Source organism: Mustela erminea, chromosome 17 (assembly GCF_009829155.1).
Source record: "Mustela erminea isolate mMusErm1 chromosome 17, mMusErm1.Pri, whole genome shotgun sequence".
NCBI classification, from domain to species: domain Eukaryota; kingdom Metazoa; phylum Chordata; class Mammalia; order Carnivora; family Mustelidae; genus Mustela; species Mustela erminea.
Genome location: NC_045630.1, coordinates 18,405,289 through 18,431,936, shown reverse-complemented (window position 1 = coordinate 18,431,936; position 26,648 = coordinate 18,405,289). Strand labels below are relative to the sequence as shown.

At 50.6% G+C, this 26,648-nt stretch overlaps 1 protein-coding gene across 7 annotated transcripts in view; it reads left to right on the top strand.

Moving 5' to 3' along the window:
* RGS8 (regulator of G protein signaling 8) overlaps positions 1-18,895 on the top strand; it is a 41,877-nt gene extending 22,982 nt beyond the window's left edge. For all 7 annotated transcript variants that reach the window (XM_032319209.1, XM_032319212.1, XM_032319210.1 and 4 more), the window contains 2 exons: positions 12,504-12,670; positions 13,863-18,895. In XM_032319209.1, coding sequence (XP_032175100.1) covers positions 12,504-12,670; positions 13,863-14,045 — 350 coding nt within the window. In that variant the 3' untranslated portion in view covers positions 14,046-18,895. The remainder of the gene's footprint in view (positions 1-12,503; positions 12,671-13,862) is intronic.
* Positions 18,896-26,648: the final 7,753 nt, after the last annotated feature.

Here is a 26,648-nt window from a genome sequence, read left to right as displayed (position 1 = left end):
CCAGTCACATTTGCTTATAAAGCTGAAGAGGCATGCATGGAGGTCTGGGGGATAGCCACCTGCTGAGGGCTTTTTTTTTTTTCTTTTTAAACTAAGAAATGAAAAATAAAATTGAAATTGCTGATGACTTTATTAGCTAGCGAAGGATTTCTAATGGGGGTTAAGTTGGCATCTTTCTCCTGCTCACCAGGGGACAGTTAGACGTGGTGTCTGAGCTGTGCACTTAAGCTGCTCCTGGGTGTGTGTGTGTGTGTGCGCGCGCACCGAGAGGCCTTCCTGTGTCTGTAGCTTATACCCAGGAGAAGGAAGGCTCCCAGCTTACGGGAGATGTGTTTTCTGACGGGTTGCGGGTGAGTGGGCACAAAATTGTCTTCTGCTTCGATTTCCTCATGAGGCTCAGGCATATGCTTGTTATTTGTCCTGCGTTTAGTGGGACATTCAGTCCTGAACTCTGATCCAGTTCAAACTCGGAATCTCCCTCCTTCTGTTCTTCCTCCCTCCTTCCTTTGTGGGATTTTTTTTTTTTTTTTTTAAACATAAAAGTTAGATTATTCCAGTTTGAAGAGGAAGCTGTAGACAGGTTCCTTCCCCTTCTTCTCCCTTCTTTCAGCCTGATCCCACACCTGGGTGACAGCGCACTTTCCCCTGGGCCTCCATGTGGTCCTTGGCTTTGTTTCGTTGTCTGCACAGAGCACGGAGGGTCTATGCTGAGCTGTCCCCACCAGGCCCAGGGACTCCGGATTAGTGGACTAGTACAACTGAAAGCTCGTTTGCATTCACAGAATTAGTATCCATCTCTGCGAAAAGGAGTCCAATAAGGAAGCTTTCAGTTTTTTAAAATTAGCCCCTTTGGGATAATGATTGAGATGTAGAAAAATTTAACAACTTGATCTGGTCACACAGCAACCAAGCAGAATACGTCAAGCAAGCAAAAGCATGAAAGTTACGAGCAAATGAAATTCCTTAATTATTCATCCAAATGGTCATTAGCTTTAGAATGTACAGTTTAACCATCTAGTTCCCACTCACTGCATAGCCCTCCCCACATCCTTCGCCAAGCCCCCCAAATCCTAGAACAGTGTTAGTGCAAGTGTGATCCCAAGAAGGCAGCAGCTGCTGGGAGCCTGTAAGAGATGAAGATTCTGGAGTTCTGTCTCAGACCTGCTGGGTCAACATCTCCGTGGCCTAGGGGCGCAGGAAATTTTTCTCAAGCCCTCCAGTAATGTTAAGGCCCACCGAAGCTTGAGAAGCCCTTCTCTAAAACCTAAGGGAGTAACGCGATGAATCTGGAAGATCTTGGTGAGGCAGGTGGTCTGTGCTTTCCAAGAAACCCACTGAGCTCTGGATTACAGCCTTCCAACGTCCCGAGGCAACACGTCCCTTCGATGGCCTGTCGTCCGTGTATCGCCAATGCCGGCTACGTAGCAGGTATGGTGGACGGGGGGCACAGTAAAGAAACAAATAGAGCAAGTGTGTTTTCTGGATAAATGGAGGCTGAGGGTTAGAGAGATGGGAGGTCTACCCAGGTCGGAAGAAGCTTCTCTTCCTCCTTGCCAACCTGTCTGCAGTGCTAGAATTTTTACTTGCCCCCCAGGAATGTGGGTGCATTTAGCCTTTGAGAAGGAGTGCCTGGAACCGATAAGACAGTAACTCTTCCAAGCCTGCTGCAAAATCGAATGGAAAGCACCCGGATGGGCCTCCAGCACCCATTCTGTCGCTTACCAGCCGTGTGACCTCCAGCCAACGACATCGCCTCTCTAAACCTTGTTTTCCTCCTCTGTAAAAGGGGCATGATAAGACCTGCCTTGCACAGTTGCTTCGAGGATTAAATGTGATTGTGGTTGTGAATTGCGAAGCATGATAATGAGACGGGAGAGGGAGGCTCCATAAAGGAGACCGGTTTTGGTGATTTGGGTTATAATCCAACATTAAATTCACTGAGAAAACATGGATTCCTGTTTGCTGGAGATGGCATCAGCTTCTTTCCCCAGGCAGCTGGATGTGTCAGAATCACAGGGGGCTTATTCAAATTCCATCATACCTCACCCCTCTTTGCCTCAGGAGCTTTTGTCCGCTCTCCCTCATCCCTTTCCCGTTGCCCCTCAGGCTATGTGAGAGACTCCCTCTGGGGATTCGGTTTTCAAAAGCCCTGCAGGCAAATCTGGTATGTTCCCTCTTTGAACCTCCCTGCCGTGTTCCTATGTTGGCTCAATTCGACAGATATTCCTGGACTTTTTAGAATCTTTTAGGTGATGGACTAGTGCACCTGGAGTTTTATAATACTTCTCTTGTATTGGAGGAGTCATTTGTGAATGCTTTTACCCTGCTGGGGACCCCTTCTCTTTTGTCTCCCCTTCAATAGAAAACTCCTTGCTAATTTCTCACCATAGCTGCAGATACAGATTCTAGTTTGACTTTTTGTGGTTGTTGTATGATAACATCTTCTGCTTGACAAAATAGGAACAGACATTAGAATAGGGGTTGTAAGACCCACGCTGTCCCCTGTCTGCTGCTACCATGTCCTAGGAATAAGAAGTCACCCGAACTTAGAGCCTTGTGTCCAGTGTAGGGCTTGATCCTAGGGTCTCTCATGTCCCTTCTGGCTCAAAGAGCCTAACAGCTGCCAGGTCCTACTACTATTATAACATCCCATCTTGCTGAATGTATACTAGCAAAGTGAAGATCATTGAAGAAAATTATGTTAATCATAAGACTGAAGTATAATTAGCATGGCAGTTGCTTCCAATAAATGTGAGTAACTGCAAATAGTTTGTTCTCTAAATAACCTCCTTACCTAAACCTTGCTAAGCCCCTGTGATGTGTTTAAAAACCTTTATTTTATAGATAACACACACACACAAAAGACTTTGATCCTAATGCTGTTCTCCTCACAATTTCAAAGTGGTGAACTCAGTTCTGAATGAAAGAGATTTTTGGCTTCACCATCAGTATATGTAACCTGGGTTTTATAAATATATTTTCCTTTCCTATCCTCTGTCTGACCTTGGAACCAGTTTATTTTTTTCCTATCGATCAAGGATGCAAGAGGACTCTGGTCTTTTGGGTGGCACTTTAGTAAACAGAGAGGTTTCCTGCCACTCCCCCCCCCCCCCACCCCCCACCAAATCTTTCCTGTGATCTGGTATTTTTCCAAGCCTGGGAGTTGATCGAGACTCAAGCCCACTCCCATGCCAGCTGAATCAGGGCTCCCGGACCTTGAACTGTTTACCTAAGCTACCCTCCCTGCTGCACCAGCTGCACTGCTCATTCATAGTGACCCAGTTTCTTCTCTTATGTAAGCACCCTGCATCCCAGAACCGAGAGGGAGAATGCCGGCGGCAGGCGGCATGTGCGGCCACGGGGATGTTCTTGGAGATTGTGTGCATGCTCAGGGGGATGCCAGGATTCTGCCGAGTGTTCCAGGAATTCTGGACACAAGCCTTTCCGTTCCCGTGACTAGATCGACACTAATTTCAAAAAATATGTAATGTTCATAGAGCCTTGACTTCTTAGCATGCCATACAAAGAAAACCAAAGTGAACTGAAAGAATGAAACTAAAAAAAAAAAAAAAGAAAAAAAGGAAAAAAAAGGCAGATCCTCCTGTCTCTCCTATCTCCCAGGAACCCTTCACCTACTACCTTTGAGTGACCAGGGTTGTTTCGGGGAATTAGGGATGTTTATTCTGAATGATGACTCCGTAAGCCACCAAAGTCCCAAACACGCATGGAGTGCTCCCTGAGGGTTGGGCCCTGCGTGTATTAACTCATCTCACCCCCAAACCCCCCCCGGAGCTGCTGGGATCTGCATTTCACAGATGACAGAACTAAGGCATGGAGAGGTGCCCAAGGAGACACTGAGCTAGTTTATGGGTCCAAGCCAGGACAGAAGCGCTTCAGGACAGAACCCCAGGCAGAATAGCATCAGGGATCAGAGACAGGTGACTCTTCCCAGCTTCTTGGAATCTGTGGAGGTGCTAAGGGGGGCCTCCAGTCCCCTAGGTATCTGGGAAGGAGCAGGTTCTGGGGCACCCAGGGGCCCAGGTGTTATGCCCCCCAAAATGGGTCCTTGATTAAAGGAGCGAGACTGGTGCAACGCGAAGTTCAAGCGAAGCTTTATTTCGCACCAAGCATCAAGAATCTAACCGAACGTTCGGGGCTGCGCCTCTTACAAGACAGAGAGACCCTTCCCTGTTTCATAGACTAGCTTTTAAAGGCAAAGGCCATGCGGTCGGGCCCGGCCACGCACAGGTGGCCAATGAGATTGTAACACACAGAGAAAATTGCACAGTGATGCTAGGTGACCAATTAAATTACAGTTTACCCTATAGTAGACATTTGACCCAGCCTATCACACCTTGGTTAGAATTGGCCCCCAAAAGCCTCCCAAAGGGCGGGGTCCATACTCCTTGGTAGCTAGGAAGACAGTATGCGCCCCCACACACATCAGATGTCTCCACCTGGCCTGACCCACCCTTGTATTTGAGCTTTGTTACCTGGGGCTGGTTTCCGGGACTTGTTTTTAAGTAAGTTCCCCTGGGTGGGGGGGCAGAGTCAATTTAAGTTTTACAACAAAATGGCAGTTCAGCCGGGTTGAGGCTGCTCTGGCTGAATAGGCCCTTACACAGGCAGAGGAGCGAAGCAGGTCACAGGGAGAGAGGGCAGCAAATGCTCATGAGCCTTTCAGAAATAAATGAGTATCCTTCGTTTTTAACCAGCCTCAGCTTATGGACAAGCAGAAGGGAAAGAGAGGGTCCTGGTGGAGAGAAGGAAGGGGGAAGAGGGAAGCAGGGGCCAAAAGGGACGGAGGACCGAGGGCTGAGCGAGATGCTGACAGTCAGAGAGAACCAGACAGAGAGTCCCTGGGAAGAGGTGGGAGGGGTTAGGAGGAGAAGGAAAGGATCTAGGCGAGAAGAAATGCCCTGGTTCTGGTCCCCTGGGATTCCTTTGCTGGGTCCCCTAAGCAGGAAAGGGGGGCCGGGTCTGGGCCAGGTGGTCTGCCTACAAAGGCAGCTGCTGTCACCTGCTCTGGGAAGGGAGGGGCTCCTGCAGCCTGGGGGCAGGGGGCTCCACCGGCTTCTCACTTCCACGTTCTCAGGTGAAGTTTTTCTTTCCCCCGTGGCCCTCCCCGCCCTGTTCCTTCCTCTGCAGGCCTGGGAATGCGGCAGGGTGGGGAGCGAGGGGAACTAGAGGGCAGGGTGAACAGAGGAGAGGGCTGTGGACGGCCACGGTCTGTCTGGGGCTTTTGTGAGCTTTTTCTTTGCCACAATCTGTTCTCGAGATGCTGCGGCTTTTCAGGTCCGGACCTTCCCAGGCCTTCTCCCACCCCCTTCCCCATCTCTCCTCAAGCCCTTCTTTTGAAATCCCGGACACATGTTCTGAAGCCAGCCGTGGAAATGCAGGTGACCACATCTTTGGGTGAGGCGCCTGAGAGAGCTCGAGGTCTTTACAGGGTCACTCAGCCATGCTTGATTAGAGTGTCCCCAGGCCACCATTGGGGAATGCGCCAGTCTGCTTTGTGTGACGCCCCTGTGCCTTAGGGAGGTGGCCCTGCCGTGGGAGAGAGGAGAGTTTTTGGCAGAATCCAGGTTGTTGGTAGCACCTAGTGGCCTCAGTTGTCACCGCAGATGAGGTGATGGCAGGTGTCCTCTTGCAGGAGAATCTCCAGCTCTGTAAGCCAGAGGTCACCTTTGCCCTCCTGTGATGGGTTTCCAGTGTGATTGCTTGATTTGGGGTTTTCGTCCATCCTTCCTTTGGAGGGAGAGCTAAGGTGGGGCTCTCCGGTGATCACGAGGGGAGACACAGGCAGTGGGCTCTGAAGTCATCCGGATGTGTGTGCAAATCCACTGTCCACCTCTTACTGGCTGAGTGGCCCCACACATTGAACTTGAGCTCTCCAAGTCACTTTCCCTCGTAGCGAAACAAATTTCTGTGAGAGCGAACATGTGTTGACTTCTGATAGTGAGCCACAGGGCACTTAAACGTGGACCGCTTCATTTCGTCCTCATAACAATCTGGGGGGAGTAAGTCCCAGTAAAATTCCCATTTTCCAGATGAGATGAGGCAGGCTTCAAGACATTAGGACCCTTTTCTGAGGTCATGCATATTTAGACCCAGGCTGTCTGACGCCAGGACCTCTGCCTTGACATTAGGTGGGTGTGAGGGTGGAAGGAGTTGATACACGTAGATTGGACAATAGAGGACTTGGCCCGGGGTAAGTCCTCTGTGTGTGGCAGTGACGATGTGGCTGGTGGGGAGGGTGGGAAGCAGTCGGCCGAGAGCTGTGTCTGACGCAGGCCAAGGGAGCGCAGAGCAGAGCGCTAATGTCCCCAGGGAGACTTAATCAGATCCATCCCCCTCACTTTGCAGTTGAGGAGGCTGAGACCCAGGGAAGTTGAATGTGTTGTCCAAGGTCATTGAGCTAATTATGGGTCTGACTCTGATCAGAACGGATGCTCCCAACTGGGACAGTGGCGCTTCTGTCCCAGGTGCACCAGCAGGGTTCCGCAGGTTGCCTCCGTGAAGCCAACAGGTGATTCTGGGCTGGGTATGAGTTTGCCACACATTTTACTTCAAAGCCCCACCCCCCGCCTGAGTCAGTCTCCACTGCCTCCACGGTCATTCAGTTGAACTCTGTTGCCCATGTCCATCTTTGTCTCTAGGTTGTTCTGCTACCCCAAGATACTCCTCTGCCTTCCGCGGTGACTTTCGATTTCTCCCCGCCTCATCTGTTGTCATCATTCCTGGAAACATCTCCATCCGTGGAGTTACTCATGGCCCCCTAGTCTTGGGCTGAGATGGACCCCCTGCCCTCCCCCTCCAGCCGTTGCTGGTGTAGGCATCCTTTAGGCCCTGCCGTCAGGCCCAGCCAGGGACCGGACCGCTGACTCCTGTAAGAACATTGGCTTTGTAGCTTGGTATCCATGCCACTTACTAACCATGTGACCTTGAGTGACTGATCTCACTTCTCCAAGCTTCCTTTATCTTCTACAAAACGACAATAATTCAGGGCCTATTGTATAACTTTGCTATCCGGAGCAGATGCCTGTGGCTCACAGAGCATTTAGTGTGATGTGTGGCCCTAAGTGTGCAGTCAAGGCCCGCAGTGGTCGTTTCCAAAATTCCTTCTCTAATGTCAACCTTTTTTTTTTTTTTTCAGCCTCCTGTTATCCTTCTCCCCTTTTCCCACGTTCCAACTTTTAGATCCTACATCCCTGCTGTCTCTGGGCTCAAGTTTCATTTGCCAGCCTGAAGCTGATGGTCCTTTCTTTGAACGTTGGGCACGTCCCCGGAGTAAAATGTCTTGCTCCCTTCCTGGTGCATCGTAGCCTTGTCCAGGAGCTGGAACCTAAGACTTCACAAGTCTTTGCCTGTTTCTCACCCGATTCCTGCTCGTTCTTCCAGAGTAGCTGTTCTGCACCCTTCCCAAACCTCTCTAGCACACACTGGACTTAGAATATTCAACTAATTATTTTTAAATTGTTGCTCAATGTCTGTGACAGTAGACTAGCTTTTGAGTTCTGTGAGGTGGTGACGTCATCTGATTTACTCATGCCATCTCCTCAAGCCTAGGGCATGGAGGTAGACCGTCTTCACAGGGACTTCACCCCAAATTAATGAAGATCAAGGTTGTTCAGCTTTATACATCTCGGAGATGGCCCTTCTTTAAGCAGTTCTTTCTATCTTCATCCACCCCACTTTCTTTTTTTCTACTTTTGACTTTAAAGAAGACAAGTTCTCCTACTTCTTCTTGGTCCCCCTCCTTGTCTAGGACTTGCCCTCCCCAGATATGTTCTTTTGATTCCTTCATCTTTCTCTTCCCTTGCTCTTTTCCTTCTGCCTGAAAATACGTCTGAAAAGATCTTGCTTTGGCGTCATATGGACCTGGTAGTGAAGCTTGGCTCCTCTTGCTCAGCTGTGCAACTGGGACACGTCTTCGACTTCTGTAAGTAAGACTTAATGTCTTCGTTTGGAAAACCAGGGTGCTACTATCTATGGATCTGCATTGTTGTGAAAATAAATTGAGCTGGTGTTTGCAAAATCCCTAGCAAAAAGTATGGCATATAGTAAATAAATAAAATTTCCTGCCCCAAATCCTAAATAAATACATAAAAATAAAACCCTGCCTTCCCTAGGTCCCACCACCTTCTCCAGCTAAAATCAGGCAGGAACTCCTTCATTTTCCTGCACCCAAACTAGAAACTTCCCTGTATCCACATGCAGCCCCTTCTCTTCCTCTCCATCATAATTCTTTTCTCAGGCCCCTTTCTGTACCTTCTGAGGGGCAGCATTTGATCAATTAAACGCTTTCTTTCCTTTAATTGCAACTCCTTCTAGAGGACCAGTCTTTGCTGATTAGGTCAGCTTTCAAACACACTCAAGACCATCTTACAACAAAACAAAACAAAACAACACAACACAAACACACACAACAACAACAACAAAACCAGAAAACCCCCAAACCTTCTTTCCTGACCTCCTGTTTCCTTCCAGTTATGCTGTCTGATCTCTCTCCTCCCCGTGTTGCCAGAAACATCTAAATGGACTCTTTCTGCTTCCTTTCCTCTTAATCACGCCCACGTTCACCCCGGTGCCCAGGGCTCCCCATCCCACCACTGGAGCCGCACCTGCCCGTGGTTGCTGAACCTTATCACCAAGTCCAACAACCGTGTCTCAGACCATAGCTCGCTTGACCTCTGGGTAGCACTGGACACATGGCTGTTTCCTCTTTCCTGAAAGCTTCGCTTCCCTGGCCTTTTGCAGTCCTGTGTTATCCTTCCGTCTCTCTGGCTCTTTCACAGACCTCTTAATGTGTCTTGTAAGTAGGCTCGGTCATTGTTTACACTAGTTTTCCTGAACTCTTTCTAACAACTCAGACATTCTTAATGACGGGCCTTCCCAGTATGGCTCTCCCTTCCTGTGATTCTCTTCTTCCTCCCCCCTGCCCCCCACTTCTTGCACAAAGCTTCCTGCTGCTCCACTTCCCGTCCCAGCCGAGAAGCTTCTCTCCCTCCTGCAAGTCTTCCCTCCCGTCCTCAGATCTGGCTCAGGCGTCCCCGCTGGGTGCTTTCACAGCAGCCCGTGCTTCCTCTGCTGTCCCACTTATCACGCACTCCGTAACTACCAAATTATGTTTTCTTGGCTCAAATGGCCCTTTCACTGCAAGTTCTGAGGGCTTCGTTGTGGCTGTTTCCAGCACACCTCGCGGAACGCCTGGTTCCCCTAATGGGCGTGTGAATGAGCGAATGAATGAGCGGAGGCAGCGTCATGGCTGTGTTGGGTTGGGAGTTTGTATACGTTGTATTTTTCATGTTACACAGTCTTACCTGGGCGAACTCTGTCAAGCCTGTTCTCCAAGCATCAGCTTCGTCCCCTGCCAGACTGGGAGAAGTACAGCGACATTCCTGAGAGGGCTTGCGGGCGCTCTTTCTTTTTCAATCCTCACAAAGGCCCAACAAAGCGGAGACTTCGATGATGGGAGATAATGTCTGTCTCCTGTCTTCCGTGGGGTTGGAGAGGTGCCCTAGCAGTGTTATCGTGACCAGCACCAGCAAGGGAGGCAGAAAGGTAGTTTTCTTGATCTGTAACTGGAGTCAGGTGGCTCACAAAGCGCCTGTTTCTGCTCGATGGAGAACAACACAAAAATCTGACACAAGCAACAAACTTCAGCTTTGCCATTCGGAGTATTTGCTCTCTTCCAGACAGAGGGCGTCCTGCCAAGTTACTCTTCCAAGCCACTTTGAATTTACTCTTTTCGATGAATGCACAGTGTTTTTGGGTTCTCCCCCCGCCCTTCCCACAGGAGACGGCTTTTGGCCTGTGGTCCTCATGTCCTCCCTGCATTCACTGGTCGCGTCCATGGCTCTTGTCATGTGTGAACCGGTCACCGCTCAGAGACTGCCTTGCTGGACCAGCTCCACGTTGGCTCTCGCGGGCACTGAGTCTCCTTGGAGCTTGCACAGCTTCGGCTGGTGTTCCGTCCAGTCACTGCCCTGTGGCCTCTGCTACAGGGGCCCCTTCTGCAGGCAATGGCAGTCTCCTGGCGGGCAGGCGAGCTCTCAGATCTGAGTTCCTCAGAGCCTGTGGAAACTTCTGGAGTCCATCTGTAAGAACTTGGAGGAGAGAGGTGTGGCAAAATAGAGCATCTGCAGGGCATTTTTATGGGCAGATTTTATGACCTGTTTTCTGATGTATTTGTATATTAGCAGTTAAAAAAGAAATCGTTAAAACTGAATGATTCTCCGGTCATCTCTGTGCCTCATCATCCCGTGTTAGTGTTTCACGCTCTCTTCAATTCCCCTTTTATCTTGGGTTTCTACTCCCTCCTCTCAGGGCTTTAAACCCAAGGTTGGAACGAGGGTACGTGGGGTCCTGAGCCAACCTCTCCTATGGGTCTAACCTGTGCTACTCTCCTCTTCCTTCGCTGGCGCAGGAGCAATTTTATTTCCATCCTGCCTGATGGGAAACAGCCTCACATCATGTTCTGCTTTCTCCATACTCCGTACCTTAGAGAACTATATGTCTTGTCTTTTTTTTTTTAAAGATTTTATTCATTTATTTGATGGAAAGATCACAAGCAGGCAGAGAGGCAGAGGGAAGCAGGCTCCCTGCCGAGCAGAGAGCCCGATGCGGGGCTCGATCCCAGGACCCTGGGATCATGACCTGAGCCGAAGGCAGAGGCTTTAACCCACTGAGCCACCCAGGAGTCCCTATATGTCTTGTCTTAAGGTGATCATATGTCCTGGTTTTTGTCTGTGGTGAGCATGGTTATGCTCATTGTGTCTGTGTAATTAATAGGCATGCCCCCCTTCACTCTCAAAAATGTACTGGCTTGGAGGGTAAACTTCATGGCTACCCTACGTCTGTTAAGCACTTTACACTCAGGCCTCCAAACTTAGATTTCTTTTCAATTTAAAGCTTAACGGTGGCAATTCCATCAAAACCCTTTTCTCTCAAGTTCCTGGCTCTTGCAACTAAGAGTCTTGGTTTTTTATGACGATTGTTCCAGTGTAGGGCACTACCACATCTATTCTGAAAGACAAAGATACCCAATGACTTTTTTTTTTTTTTTTACGATTTTACTTATTTATTTGACAGAGACACAGCAAGAGAGGGAACACAAGCAGGGGAGAGTGGGGGTGTGGGGCGGAAAGCAGGCTTCCTGCCCTGCAGGGAGCCCGATGCGATGTGATGGGGGGCTTGATCCCAGGACTCTGGGATCATGACCTGAGCTGAAGGCAGGCACTTAATGACTGAGCTTCCCAGGCGCCCCCTCCCCGTGACTTTCTAATTAGAAATGAAACTGGTTCACAAAGGTAAAGACAGACATTTAAATATGTTGATAGCAGGAGGCACCACGAATCCCTGGGGCGATCCTGGGCAGCTCCTTGTCCTGGGTCACACCTGTGGGCCTCGGATGCCCAGGTGATCCCCTCCCTCAGCATTTAGAACTGTTGACATTTTGTCCTCTTAACAAGTTTTAGAAATGAAAAACAAAACAAAACAAAAACAACATTCTTGACAGAGTCATTTTTAACCAGTGCAGTAACTTCCTTCTAGGCTGTGTCTGCCCATCCCCTGAGGACAGTCTGTAGAAGGAAATAGCTCTTATTTGAGTAGAGGAGAATGTGTTGAGGGTTAAGACAATTTATAACCTATATTTTCATATAAAAACCTTAGCTGAATGTATAGGCTATCAATGGGTGTTGTTTTCCGAATCTACGTGGTAACCATGCTCACCTTACTCTGATTGGAAACTCTCCTTGGCAATATGCATGACACGGATTTTAAAAAAAATGAAAAAGATGTGTTCACTGTTAAATCATTTGGGAGGAAAATTATAATTAATCTTAATTAAAACATGTAATTTGGTAAGCAAGATCTTTTAAAACAAAGTATCCAGAGGCTAAACCATTAAAACACAGCACCTCAGAAGTTTTTTAGAAGAGGCTAGGAGCCCTGTGAAGGTAACAGAATGGCTTTAGTGACTGAATTTCAGTGTGTACTTTCAGGCCTTCTTCTGGTAGTAGTGAAGGATTAGTCCTGAGGCATTCACCCCTTCCTGTAGTTTGTCTTATAACAGGTTGTTTTTTTCAGGGTGGTTAACGTGGATTAGGGTAGGGAATGCATTACAAATATTACTTTGGCCTAATTAGAAACACAGGTTCACCAGTGGACTCAGGGGACAGAGGACTCTACATTAAAGGACAGGCAGTGACCACCAAAGATTGGTGAAGAGTGACCAGGGCCCCCTATAGTCATTATTACTATGGCTTCCTCAACATTTCTCTCTCCTATCACTGCAGTCCTTGAGCCCCAAGTAGAGCTTGTCTCCAAGGGTACCTGTGTGTTTAAGAGGTAGGGTCTTCAAGCAGATGTGGAGCAGTGGGGCTTGGACAGTCAGGGCTGGTCTCACATTATGGCTGCCCTTCTCTCTTGCTTCTGCAGTTCATGAGCTTAAGTCCCTTCTTATCTGTCTTCCTTTCCCCCTCCCTCCACATCCACAGATGGGGTGGCTGCGTTCCGCGCCTTCTTGAAGACAGAGTTCAGCGAGGAGAACCTGGAATTCTGGCTGGCCTGTGAGGAGTTCAAGAAGACCAGGTCAACTGCAAAGCTGGTTTCCAAGGCCCATAGGATCTTTGAGGAGTTTGTGGATGTGCAGGCTCCGAGGGAGGTGTGTTGGTGGTGGCAAGAGTCTTCTATCCATGGCTCCTGGCCATCCGTTGCACTCCTTGTTGGGGTTTGAGCCAGTCTTGATGAGTACTGTCTTCTAAACTGAGCCTTACCTCTCTGATGGCTCTCAATGGGGGCAGGAGGAACACTTTAAAGGTGCAGAGCCTGGGACTTCTAAAAAATTGTTCTGTAAGGGAGTGTTTTAGCTGTCAAGCACGCGCCTGTAGGACCTGGGTTCTATAGGGATTCTGCAAGGATAGATGGCGTTGAATCCATGTTAGTTTCCTAGTGGAAGTCAGCAAGCTTTAGTGGGAGGAGCATCCGCTTGTTCCCAGCTGTGTTGTCTTGGCCAAGTTAGCTAGTCTCTCTGATTCATGTTTTCCCCAGTGTAGAAGTGTATAATACCCCGTATCACTCAAGACTACTCTGAGTATTAGGGATAAAGCACCTGGTCAACATCTGTCACTGCTCCTTAATGAGTAATTACAGTCATTTCTATTATCTTATGATAACTTATTAAAATAATAAAATGAATTTCTATGTATGGCTGCGCTGAGTTATAAAACAGAATTTACTTGGGAAGGTTTTATAGAAGAAAAATATTTGCTATCTATGAGTTTTGGTGCATTATATCCCTGAAGCTCTTCAATTATCCTTTGACTTGAAATGGAGGAGGACTTTGGCCAGTGGCCAGGACATTGTAGGCTCCTTATAATACTGCTTGGAACAGAGACGTCCATTATAACCACAGTCTCTCCTCTTGGGGCATTTGTTTCCTTAGTAGTTAAGAAAGAACAAGAGGGCAAACTTACTTTAGGGAATCCACATTAATACTTACCTTCAGTGTTACCCTTTACCTGGCATAGTGAAGTCTCCTGGCTTAGGAATTAAGTGATTTGGGGTTTTGCCTTGGCTCTGTTACCAACTCTCTATAGTACTTTAACCAGCTTTTCAGTATCTCCTTTCTTCAGTGTCCTTATCTGTAAATTGGGATGAGGAATATTGGGTCTTCGGACTTCTCGGGATTCTTGCTGGGATCGAAGGGGATGACCTCTAAGAAAACAGTTTGAAAAGTATGAATAAGCTTACATGTGTAAGACACTGTCATTAATAATTATTGTACAGCTAGGAGCAGCTGCCAGACACCTTGGCCCTTGAGGGCCTGTGACCATGCTTTCTGTTTGTGTCTCCAGGTAAACATAGACTTCCAGACCCGAGAAGCCACGAGGAAGAACATGCAAGAGCCATCCCTGACTTGCTTTGATCAAGCCCAGGGAAAAGTACACAGCCTCATGGAGAAAGACTCTTATCCCAGGTTCCTGAGGTCCAAAATGTACTTAGATTTGCTGTCCCAAAGCCAGAGGAGGCTCAGTTAGACCTCAGATGGGGACTCTTGGAGATCACTGGCTTTTCCCCTCCCTTTGCTGCCAAGACCATATTCTAACATGATATGTCATAGGTGTTCAAAAAGCAATGGCACTTAGGTTGGGAGCCTGGGGATGAGAAATGGATGAAAGGCCATTCCAAAGTAAGATCCAGTCACCAGAGCTTGGACTCTTCCATTTACCCATGTTTGTGATTCGGTTAGTGGTAGCACCTTGCTGCTATTACCCTTTTATTGGGTCAGCAAATTGCACTCCATAATGCCTTGGGTCATTGCCGCTGAGAAGGCAGATTTGCTATGCTGGGCTATGTGTAAATAATGCAAATGCAATTTCCACCACCTCCATACCCTCCTCAGTTAGGATTCCTGACTCTAACTTGTACCATACCCCTGTGAGGAAGAGCTTAAAGACTCTGGCTCATGTTTGTGATTTGCTGTCACAATGTAATGGCCAGTCCTGGGTGCTGGGACCTCACCATGGAGAGAGGTCTCTGGGGAATCCCAGGTTTCTAGCACTGTCATTAACAGGTGGCCTTGGGAGAAGAGGCAAACTCCATGGCTATTTCTTCCATTTCCATTGGACCAGTATGAGGAGCTGTGATCACTGCCCATCTTAGCCTAGGAAATTCACAAGACTTTTTTACCCTCACAATTCCAGGGAGGGTCTTGGGAGATGCCTTTCATGAGTTCTGGTGTGGATCTGCTTTTAAGAAGGATACAGCTTGCAAATCTTCTTCAGTTCTACCAAGAAATATTCCAGAAGTCAAATGACCAGGGAACATAGCACCAGTAGACTTTTGTGCAATGGGGCACCATATATCCTTTCCGTTGCTTACTATATTCTCTGCCCTCACCTCCCCACATCATGATCTCTTAGACTGACAGACAGCTCGACAAAGGGAGGTGAATTCCCATAGCATGGACAGCTCTCATGGTGCCTAATACTTTCCTTGTCTCTCCCTGTCCCCCCTTCCATGCAGGTCATGTAATTATGATGGGGGAGAATGGGAATTTAGGCTGTAACTCTCCAGCTTGCTTCCTGGGAGCATGCTTTCTTAGAAAGGTCTCTCTCATGAGGGCCACCCTTGGCTAATCAGCAACTTCCTTCTTGATCTCTGACTTTTTGGGATTGAACATGGAACAGGAGGTGAGGCTAAGATCACTGTGAACATCTGGCTGTGGAGAATCTTCCTAAAATGCTTTCACGCTACCCTGCGACTGCTTTTGGAACTGTGTCAGGAAACTCTTCCTTGGAGGACAAGCATAAAGCTCTAGCTGACTGAGGAAAAGTGGACTTTGGCACAAGTCTGTAATGCCCAAGATGTGACTCCTCAGCAGAGAGACCAGAAAGTGGAAGAGGAATCTAGAAGAGGTCAGTCTCCAGCTGGACCAAATCATGGAGAATATGGTGGAAGTACTATTGGGATGATTCACAGCCAATGGATTTGGATTCATTGCAGATCTCCAAAACTTTCAGCTTGACTCAATGGAAGAACTATGATTAGGCACAAACTCTGGAGTTCTGGTGACTGAGAACTGGGCTGAAGCATTCTCCCTGTGTGGGGCGATGGGCCTCTTTAGATGCACCAGATTCCAGCGTTTCATTCCTTTCCAGATACTCTGTGAAACTCTTCCTTCTTTGGCTGCAGCTAGTCAAGGCCAAGGGGGCTCTTGAGTCGCCCTGGTTTTAGGGTCCATTGCCCTGCCATGACACGTTATATCTGTAAGCGAGGGTTGGCGAGTCTGTCTAAACCACCAAGGAGAGCGAGAACACATGCCACCTGGCCCTCACACTGAAGCATCCTGTGAAATCTCACATTCAAGGACTCTGAAGCCTCGAACGGGTGTTCCTAGTTAGATCAGGTAGTGTCCCCCTACCCCCACTGGTAAAAAACCATTCTTAGCTAAAGCTGCCAGAATTAATTTAATGATCAAATTCTTGAACAGGGTATTTTAAACATTGTTTACACATGAAATGTGCAACTGCTGCCAACTCTACTGTTGAATATGAGGTGCATGTAAGTCAGAACAGCACAGAGCTCCCGAAAAATGGAATGTTTAAGAGGGGCCTTTTTACCGCTTCCACTGTCCCCAGAAGTCTGCACAAGAGTGTTGGGCCGTGGCCTCCCCTGAGGCCTGGAGTTCTTGCCAATGGAATGAAGGCTGCAGATGGCGATGTCATGGCTCCCGGTGACTCCCCCCCCACGATGGGGAGGCGTGAAGGACCAAGCTTGGGTGTCCTGAATTTTGCCGCTATGGGAGGGTATGTGGGCGTGTGTCTGTGTGTAGAGGAACGTGATAGCTCTATTTATGGTACTCCCGTGGAGTGTCTGCGTGCATGCGTGCTTATGTGACCACTGTGAGCGTGAGTCCAGTACCCCACAGAGATGGTCTTCCCATGCGGCGGAGCTGTCCTCACACGCTTTCTGTCCTGCTTTCCACAAAAGGCACGGAGCTCTCTGCTCCGATGCCTAAGTTCAGGCACTTAGGTCATGCCAACCCAGATTTTGGTCTGTGATGAAACAAAGAAAAATGTTTACAACATCTAGAGCAATATCAAAGCATACCTCATCCCCGACCTTCCATGTCTCCCCGTCCTGCCCTTTCTCCTAGTTCCTCTTCCTTGGGTCCTCGCCTGCCCCATTACGTGGGCATCTGCAGGGGCCCCTTCCGTGTAAGGTCTTCCTTTGGTCCTCATGCCGGGCTCGTGCTGTGGACTGCCTTCTGGGCTCAAGGCGTGCTCTGGGCCTGGGCACTTTGAAGACCCAGGGCAAGCCAGGGCAGGAGGCCAGGCAGAGCGGTGGATTTTAGGACTGCTCTCCACCCCACAAGTGGGTTTTCGGCCCCACTTGAGTGTCAGCCTGTTTCTAAGCCAGTGGGAGATGACCTGTTGCCTTGGGCAAACCAAACAGAACCTAATCTATGACAACCCTTCACAGTCGCAGGGTGCCTGTGGGGTGAGGACGCCCAGCATCCTCGGAGCGTGCCCAGGCCTTACTGGGAAAGCCTGTTACAAGTGCTAATTCCCAGGACGTACACCCAGAGATGCTGATCCGAAAGTCTTGGGGGGGGCACCCAGAAAACTGCAGTTTTAGTAAGTTCCCATGCAGTAGGCTTGGAAAGAAGATGGTCTAAGACAGTGGCTCGCAGCCCTGGCGGCTCCTAGGAATCCCCTGGCGAGTTTTCAGACCTAAATGTCCAGGTCCCACCCCAGAACAGCTTGGGGATGGGACCCACGGCAGCAGTTGTTTGTTTACAGCGACCCGGGTGATTCCGCGTGGATGAGGTCAGGAAGCCCCGGCCTGGGGAGTGAGAAGGAGCACGGCCGAGATTAACGGGGGGCTAGGCCTAGAGGGTAGAGCGCACGCAGAAGCAAACAGGCACAATAATGGGGAACCTGCCAGCCTTGAGTCAGACTCTGGGGGGCTGCACCCTGCGCTGTCTCAGTCCGACGTGCTCCTTTGAGATGAAAATGGTTTTGCCCCAGTTGCACAGGGCATGAGGCAGCGATTGGGTCGGCCGATGACAGGGAGCTCTGGAGAGGTTTCCCCACGCAGCCAGCCGAGTCTCTCATTCGCAGTGCTTCCTCCAAGCTCGCCTCCTGGGCCTCTCCATCCTTCGTGAGTGTTCATGCCCTCTGGTCATTAGCCTTAGGTCGTGCCTCTGTGTCCAATGCCCTCTGGTCATTAGCCTTAGGTCGTGCCTCTGTGCCCAAGGCCATGCGACAGGGTAGGTGGAACTCAGGCAGTGGGCGAAGGGTGTGTCCCATCCTGGGACTGTCATGCCCTTTGGGGCTTTCTTTTCCAAGGCCACAGTGGGGTTTCAGTTCCTGCGCTAAGCCCTCACGATTCCCTCTTCGGTCTCAGGCTGGATGGGCAGCTGGAAGATTCCCAGTGGATTTTCTTCTTTGGTGCTCGCCCCAGAACTTGCTGCTCGGAGCAAACCAAAGCTGTGAAATGGTGTTCTGCCCAGGCAGCTGGCCCAGCCTCTGGGTAGGGCGAGGGCCTGGGTCCTTTTCCTTGGCGGGGCCAGGGTGACCGCATCCCCCGGGGCCCAGGACTGTGAGGGAAAGTCATGAACCCATTGTGTCAAGAGGGTAGGCGTGGGGAAGACTGAAGAGGAAGGAACAGGACGGGAAAGGCAAGCGGCTGACATGGCGTCCGCTTCTCCACGAAGCAGAAGGGACAGTGAAAAGCGGCACGTTCAGGGCCAAGACGGCCCCCATCGACATGAGTGCCCAGAGCTCTCCTGACCCTGTGTGTGCCTACGCCCAAGCCAAGCAGAGGAATTCCACGTTCCATCTGACGCTGTCCTGCAGTCGGCCAAGGGTCACCCTCTCTAAGTAGGTGTCTCTCCGGGTCAGAAGCAAGGGAGCGGAGAGCCACCCCTGCCTCTGAGAACCTGTGCCACTCGGCATGAGGCTGTGGAGGAAGCCGCCGAGAGCAGCCATGTCTCCCGGTCCCCCGGCCTCTCAGGACCCCACAGGATGCTGTGGGCCCGGATGGGAGACGGCAGGACGGGGCCGCCAGCCTTCCCAGGCGTGAGGTCCAGGCCGGCTCGGCGCACGGTGCCCTTGGTGGTGGTTCCTCCCTTCGGACCCTTCTGCTGCCGTCCCTCTGCCGCGTGCAGGGAGAGGCGGCCGCGTGGCCGGGTCACACGGCGTGCACGGGAGATGCGCGACAGCTCATCTGCCGTAGGAACCGCTTGGCTGATGGAGTCCTCATTGAGTTGTTTCATTCCTGTGCAAAGTGGAATCCTGTCATTCGCCTCGACTATACACAAGGCTGTGAGAACATAATAAACAGAGAGCCTGAACACGCGGCCCTCCGCTCTCTGCCCACACTTCTGGCCCGCTGGTTCTTTGTGACGAGACAATACACCTGACACGTGGACTCCCCGCCGGGGTGGGGTGGGGGGTGGGGGTGGCGGCTGGCAGGGGGCTGCCCGGCGGGGAAAGCAGCCACACGTGGGTGGAACTGGGGTGGCAGTGGTTTGGGGTCGTGTGGGGGGTGGAGGGTGACTTGGGGCCCACGAGGCTGGCCCTGGAACGGTAAAGTGCCGAGCAAACACGAGGTGGTGTTTTTATTAGCACCACCTACTGCTTGACATGCAGGGAGAGAAAAGGCAGAGGGATGGTTTATGTGTTGGTTCATCTGGAGCCGTCTGAAAACCGAGTGGGCTGCTCTTGCTTCTAACGGCACTTGGCTTTCTACAATCAGCGTGTCCCCGAGGAGCGTGCTTTAGTCATCAGGCCTTGGCGTGTCTCTGGTGATCGGGTCCCGTGGAGAGGACCGGAGGAGAATGAGGTGTAGTGTTTGCTTGTGAGACTCATCTGTCAGGTGTGGGCATAACGTGGACATGCATCAAATCTTAGTGATCCAAATAAGTAAAATGTACCAGAGAGGGTCTATCTAGAAAGGAAAGCTGATGATTCTTTTTTGTTTGTTTTTGTTTTTTTCAAAGTATTTATTTATTTGACAGAGAGAGAGAGAGAGAGATCACAAGTAGGCAGAGAGAGAGGGGGAAGCAGGCTCCCCGCCGAGAAGAGAGCCCAATGCTGGGCTCGATCCCAAGACCCTGACACCATGACCCAAGCCGAAGGCAGAGGCTTAACCCACTGAGCCACCCAGGCGCCCCTGTGATGTTTCTTCAAAGGTGAATGCTTTGGGTTAAATGATAAAGCCTCTTGCAACTCAAATGTTGGCTTCTGGGTTCCAGTTTGGTGGACTTGGCTATGCATGAATGGTAGCAGCCCGGGCTGGTGCAGACTGGAGGCTGCCGGCGGGGTGGGCGTGGGACTGTCTCCTCTCTTTCCAGCGTTCCCCTTTGGTGCCCCCCACCCCTATTGCCACTTGGGCTTCTGACTCCTCCAGGACTGAGAAGAGCAGGGAAGGAGGAGAGGGAAGGGAGCCAGGGCCTCCCTGACGCACGTGCCTTCTGGGACAGGCCTCAGGCTCTCCGGGCCTAAGAGAACTCCGTTGGGTCCTTCCTGGGTTCACTGGAGACCCTGTCACTGAGGAGTCCTCCTCCTCATGTCCCCAGCTCCCCCAGACAGGCTGAACTCTTTCCTACTCTGGCTAGTGGCTTGTCCCGCCCATCCCGGGAAGTGCCCTACCTTCTCTCCGCTGCGGTCTGTTTTGGAGAGCTCCTCAGATGACCCCATGCCAGTCTCCTCTCAGAGCGCCACAGCGGGTCCATTGGGAGCATCTGGGGCTTTCTTGTCCCCAGAATTACAAGGCCACAGCTGCTCTGCCTTTCCTCTGCAGCCAGGGCCTCCCGGCCAGCCCATATAGCTCATGTTTTTGATTTTTCAAGCTGGGATCAGGTTTCCAAGCCTCCCTCTCGGAGGCACCCACTGTACCACTCTCCCTGGGGGGTAAGTGAGAGGCTCAGCCCCGTGGGAGGGGGAGCTAGACTCACCCTGTGCTAAAAGCTCTTTCCAAAAACCTTCACAAATTCTCTCTAGCCCCTGACCTTTTCCTCTGTGGGACAGGTTTTATAGGCCCCTCGCTGGGTTTTTTATTCCCTCCCTGCGGTGTTTGCTTGGTCTGGAACCCTTTGGATCTGAGATCTGTCTCTAGGCCTTGACAGATCCCCTTTCAGAGGAAAACACTTAACACTATGCTGAGCATCTCATTAAGCACAGTAAATGTGGGGAAAACAAGCCCAATCCCTTCTGGTCCTATTGTCCACATCAACAAAGTGGCCAGAGGAAAACAAGGGTACTCATTGATGTAACTCCCTCCTGAGGCTGCATTTCTTTGTTGAGGTCTGTCCTTGTCTCCTGTCCAGTTGTTACGGGACAAAGCCATTCCGAGGGCTAGAAGAAAAGTGTGGGGACCCGTCATGGGTGCTGCCTCCCCTGTCCATGACTGATTCTAGAGCACAGAGCGGGGGCCCAAGTCCCTACCCCACATCACAGTGGCTGCGTGTCCGGCCATCACAAGCCTGCGAGAACTGTCTTTGACCGGCGTTCCATGAGCGTTCCTGCTCATCTGGGCTCTGACGCTAGACTGCTTGAGTTGGAATCCCAGCTGTGAACTCTTACACGTGGTCGGAGCCTAGGAAAGTTATTTCCCTGTGCCTCCATTTCCTCATCTGAAAAACTAAACTAAGAACAGAGTCAACCAGTTGGGGCTGTTGTGCAGACAATGTACGTAGTAGGCACTGGGCAGGTGCTAGCTGCTGTCTTCTCTCTCCCCGGGCTCACAGGGACTCAAGCCAGCACCTTCATTCAGAGCTCACCTGCTTTTTGGTGAAAGCTAAAGGATACTACTCAAAGCAAGTGATGGTACACGACCGGTGTCTCCTCCTTCCCTGCTAAATCATCAACGTCCTGAAGATGGTCTGCCTTGTTCCTTACTCCAGTCCCTAGCTATTTCTAGAATATTATATCTACATATTTACATATCTACATATTTACATTTACATATCTACATATCTACAATATTTCTAGAATATTATATCTACAAATGTTTTTGAGCTGCCCTTATAGATTAAGCCCTTGGGTAGGCTGGAGGCAGAGACCAGAAATGTACCCCTGGGGCCCTCAGAGAACTTCCTTAGCTCTCCCAGGAACTTACCCCTTCACAACATAGGCATAAGGCTTACCAAATGGGGGCTATAGAAAGCGAGGCCGGACTAACGGACTAACTGTACTAACGGATGTGGCCATACTAGTAGAAGACACTTAGGGGCCAGGAACTTTGCAGAGCAATTTAGATGCTCCATCTAGTCGGAGGCCCACAATAGTGCTTTCAGGTAGGGTGTGGATTTGCTAGGCTTCCTATCACACAATACCACAAACTGAGCAGCTTAAACAACAGAAAGGTGTTCCCTCCCCATTCTGCAGTCCAAGATCAAGGTGCAGGCAAGATTAAGTTCTTCTGAGGCCTCTCTCCTTTGCTTGTAGAAGGCCACCTTCTTGCTGTGCCTCACATGGCCTTTCCCTGCAGACCTTACCCCTTGGTCTCTTCCTCTTGTAAAAGCACCAGTCAGGTTGGATTTGGGCTGACCCCAACAGCCTCATTTTAATCTAATCATCTCTCTGAAGGCCTATCTCCAAATTGAGTCATATTCTGAAATATTGGGGGGTGGGGTTAGGGCATCAACATACGAATCAGGGGAGGCACAGTTCAGCCCATAACAGGTAGATACTGTTTGGGGGTTATTATTCCCATATACAGATACAGAAACCGAAGCAGGAGAGCTCAAGTGCCAAAGGCAAGGTCATGCAACCTGCAGGGGGCAGAATCAGAGTTAGAACCCCAGCTCCGCGAACCCAGGACAGGTCCTGCTTTGTAGAGGGGAATGCAGGGCCAGGGTGGGGTGCATAGGTGCAGGGGAGAGGAACAGATGCCAGAGCTGAGTTCCCCCCGGGGTGGGAAGGATGCATGTCAATGTCAGCGCAGGCCGAGGGAGAGGTGCGGGGAGACGTGAAAACGAGGGTCAGTTCTTTATCTTTTGCTCGTTCAAAAATCTGGGCTCCTGGAGGAGCTGAAGGTGTGGTGGAAAGTGATGGTGGCTGACATGCACCACCAAGCCGGCTGGAAATTGGATTAGCCAATTATCTGCCCGAGCTGTTCCCGAGCTGCGCATTCAGGTGCAGCTGGGCTAGTTTGTTTTGTTTCTGCCCTGCTCTTTGTAATATCTCTCCATTAGGAGGGCGATCAGTTCACTGCCATCTCACAGGGCACCTTCTTCCAGGGGGAGGCTGAGTCACAGCCCCGCCCCCAACCCCCAGACAAGCATAGTCTTTGTCTCTTACAGCTGCGGGCAGAGGGGGTGGGAGAGCACGTTCTTGGGGTTCGGGCTCCCGGGGCTCCCCACCCCGAGGAACAAAGAGCCCCGTCCCTCCAGACATTAAGACCCATCTTGCAGGCACCCGAATGGACAGGGGCTCTCCTCTTAATACACGTGGCAGGGAAGAATATGGGGATTTGGATGCCTGAGATTGAATCCTGAAACTTACTTATTCTGGGTGTGTGACCCTGGGGAAGGAATTTGGCCTCTCCTAGTCTGTTTTCCTGTTAGCAAAAAGGGGATAATAGTACCCACGTTTCCAGGCAATGTGAGGTCTGGAGATGAGATGGGCAGAGCACCTGGGCAGGAGCTGGTCTGTGTAGGTGTCCTAGAATAGTAGCCACAACTATTGGAGATCCAAACTCTGGTTTGCAGTCATCCCAGAGCCTGTCCTGGGGTGGTCGGCAAGTTTATCACAGTAGGTAGAATATAAGCTGTATTTGAAAAACAGGACCTCTGTCCCTAGAAAGAAAACAAGGTGCCTTTCATTCAACAGGGGGTTTGACCCAGCCAGAGTACTAGGACCCCTCCTTACATGCCCTATGACCTAAATAGAATAGGGATCACTCTCACTTGTCATGCAGGCTTTCCAATGAGACACACAAAATGCAAACAAATTAACTGAACTTTGAGTTGGAAGAGTCTAAAAACAACATCCCACGTCGTGCAAAACCAAACCAACTGCTCGGCCCTTCTGGTATGTTCTGACCTAGTTTATGCCGGAGCCAGGATTAGACTTTTGACTTGTAGCCTTTGGAGAAACACGGGAAATGTAGCTGATGGTGGACGTTCTCAGTCAAGGTGCGGGGTAGTAGTGGTGCTGGAGTAGATCGAATGGAGCCGGCCTGGAATACAGAAAGGTGGTGTGTGTGTCTGCTGGGATATGAAGGGGAATTATTTCAATCCTGCGTTTTAAAAATGAAATGGTCAGGGTTTTCCAGGAGGTGCTTTCTCTGGTCAGTTGTAACCAATATGGGGGATGATTTAAGTCCCTAACTGTTCATGACCTAGGTCGGCAGCACCTCATGGGAAATGGCAAGGAAGGGGTGAGGAGCTAGGAAGGGAGCTTCTAGGACCTTCTGCATCATAATCACCTTCAAATCACAGAATCCCCCAGACGGTAGCCTGCTGATAGGGCAAACTTCCTCTCCCTTCGTGGAGTTGAGTCTTGGGGAGATGAATAGACAGCAATTACCTGTGAGAATATATTGGTTTGCTTTCCTGACTCAGGGCTGGCAGTTGCTAAGAGAAAGGGGTCTTGCGGGAGAGGAGGGGAGATAGTGCCTGTGGGCAGCCAAGGAGAGCTGTGGGACTCAGCCCCTCCCCCTGGCAAATGGCCCTTTTCAGGCAGCTCTGCCAAGGGACTTGTCTCAGCCAGGAGGAAACATTCTCACGCAGAGGGGTGGCATCTGGGCCTGCTTTGTAGCCGCGGAGACAGTCTTGCCCTGTCGAGGGAGCAGCTGTTGGCCACCTGCTCACCAGCCTGGGTTAAGCCCTCTTTTGAGGAGGAGTGAGGGAGTCCGGCCTCGAGAATAAAGGGTGCGTTCAGCATGGTCTGCCTGGGCCATCAGCTTTGGGAGGCGAGCCGTGAGCAGGGTGCGGCGGCCCAGATGCTCGTCACGTGTCCCCCCTCCCCCCCCCCCCGCCCCACCTCAGGCCCCACCCACAGGGCCCCCTCCACCCTCTGGCAGCTGGCCTGTCTGCCAGCCTTTTTGTCTTGGTAGCACCTGCCCCTGCTTCCACCTCCCTGTCCCCGGGGAAGCATCTGTCCCGGAGCCAGGCAGTCCAGCAGCGGCCAGGCAGAGGCCGGCCATGCCAGGCGGCTGTGGAGACATTCAGGGCCTTTGGCTTCCTGCCCTGGCCCTTGAACAGGGACCAGTCCAGCTTCCCCTCCAAGGCCCCCCTTTGGGGGTGGCAGGGCTGGGGGCTGGGGAGTCGGTGCTTGAGGAGGAGGGCTTGGTAGGGACAGGGGAGCAGGGAGATATTCTTTAAAGCTGTGGATGTACACATCCACAACCAATCAAGGAAGACAGGAAAGAAACAGACAAAGTGAGGAACTAGAATGTGTCCGATAATCGTCCGGCTGGAGCGGAGAACTCGGTGTGGGCCCTCAGTTCTTTATGGAGGGATCAGTGCTATTCACAGAGTACTATAAGCCCGTGTCCTATGAACACTTTCTTTTTCCCCCTCATCATCACAAGGCAGGGCTATCCTTATTTTAGCTTTTGTTTGTTTTTTTTTTTAATTGAGATATTATTGGCATCTAATATTTTATTAGCTGCAGGTGTACACCCTCATGATTTGCTCTTTGTATATATTGCAAAACGGGCATGAAAGGAGTCTAGTTAACATGCATCACCTCACATAGCGACACGTTTCTCTTCTTGCGATGAGAACTTTTAAGATAGACTCCCAGAGACATCGTTTTGTTAATTACAGTCACGCTGCCACACAGGCCATCCCCGGGACTTACTTTTTTTTATAGCTGGCACTTAAAAACATCTTATTGTTCAATCCTTACCGCTACCCCAGGGAGCAGGCATTATTGTCCCATTTTATAGAAAGGCACATGTGGCTCTGAGGGCTTATTGCCACGACCCCAGGTGAATGGCGGGATGGTTCTGAAGACTGAACCCGTCCGATGAGCACCGAGCTCCTGGCCACGGCCTCCCGCTGCTCCCTGGGGCTCTGCTTTGCCTTCCTGAAGCAGAGACCTCTCTAGATCACTTCTTCTACAGGAGAGCTAAGCTATTTATTTAACTTTTCATCTGTCATTCATTTTCTTCCTCTTTTAACCCAGAGTATAAGCAAGGGCAAGAGTCAAGTTCGAACCTTCTTGGAAGGCAGCCTCTGCTGTCCAGGGCTCTTAAACGACTCACAGTGAATGAATGCCTGGATGCTCCCTGATGATCCAAGGTGACACGGGGCTGTCCTCCCTGTGCATAGATATCCCTGACCCTCTATCTATAGGGCTTCGATAGGAATTTTTCAAATTTGAATCTTCCTTAAAACGGATTGCAAATTCCATTAGAAGTTGAAGGCGTGGGTGAGGGCAGGTCTGTGGACTTGGGAAAGAATGAGGCCTCTGTCCAGAACAGGATCTGTGCCTGGGGGCCCTCTGGGGAGGGGTTTTATAGGTCTTGCCATTACTTAAATACACGCAGATCTGGGAATCCTGTAAGCCTGAGGCCTGCGAACAGCTGCTCTGCCAAGGGTGTATTTGCCTGGTAATTCTCATTTTTATTTGAGTGCCCATCTGCCCCATCACTGACATCAGAGCACAGCTGCAGGTCCTGTTTTCCCTTCCCGGCGCCTGTGCCCGCGGTGTGGCCTTGCACTCAGGATGATTAAATGGCTCTGTGGGTGGCCTCACTCTGTAGTGTGTGTTTCAGGGTAGAGGGGGCAGGCCGGCGGCCCAGGGCGGCTGAGGATTGAGGCTTCCCATCAGGAAGGACAGGAGAGGCTCTGGCGGAGTCTGGGCGCCGTAGGGGAGGGTGGTGCTGGGCAGGGGCAGAGTATGGGAGCGCCTTCTGTGGTAGGAGGGAGGAGGTGCCCTGGGAACTGGAGGCTTCTGAACCCCAGAAAGGTTTGCCACTTTAGTAACCAAGCAGTCAGCCCTGGAGATTAAAAGGCAAGTGGCTTCACCCAAAACCAGGGCTGGCTGCAACTTCTGGAGCCTCCCAAGCCCAGCACAGGCCAAAGCCATGAGGACGGGTATGCAAGGTGCTGAAGACATTCAGTAACTATAAGTTCTAGTCTCACGATGACAAAATATAGTTTCCTTGTTATTCCT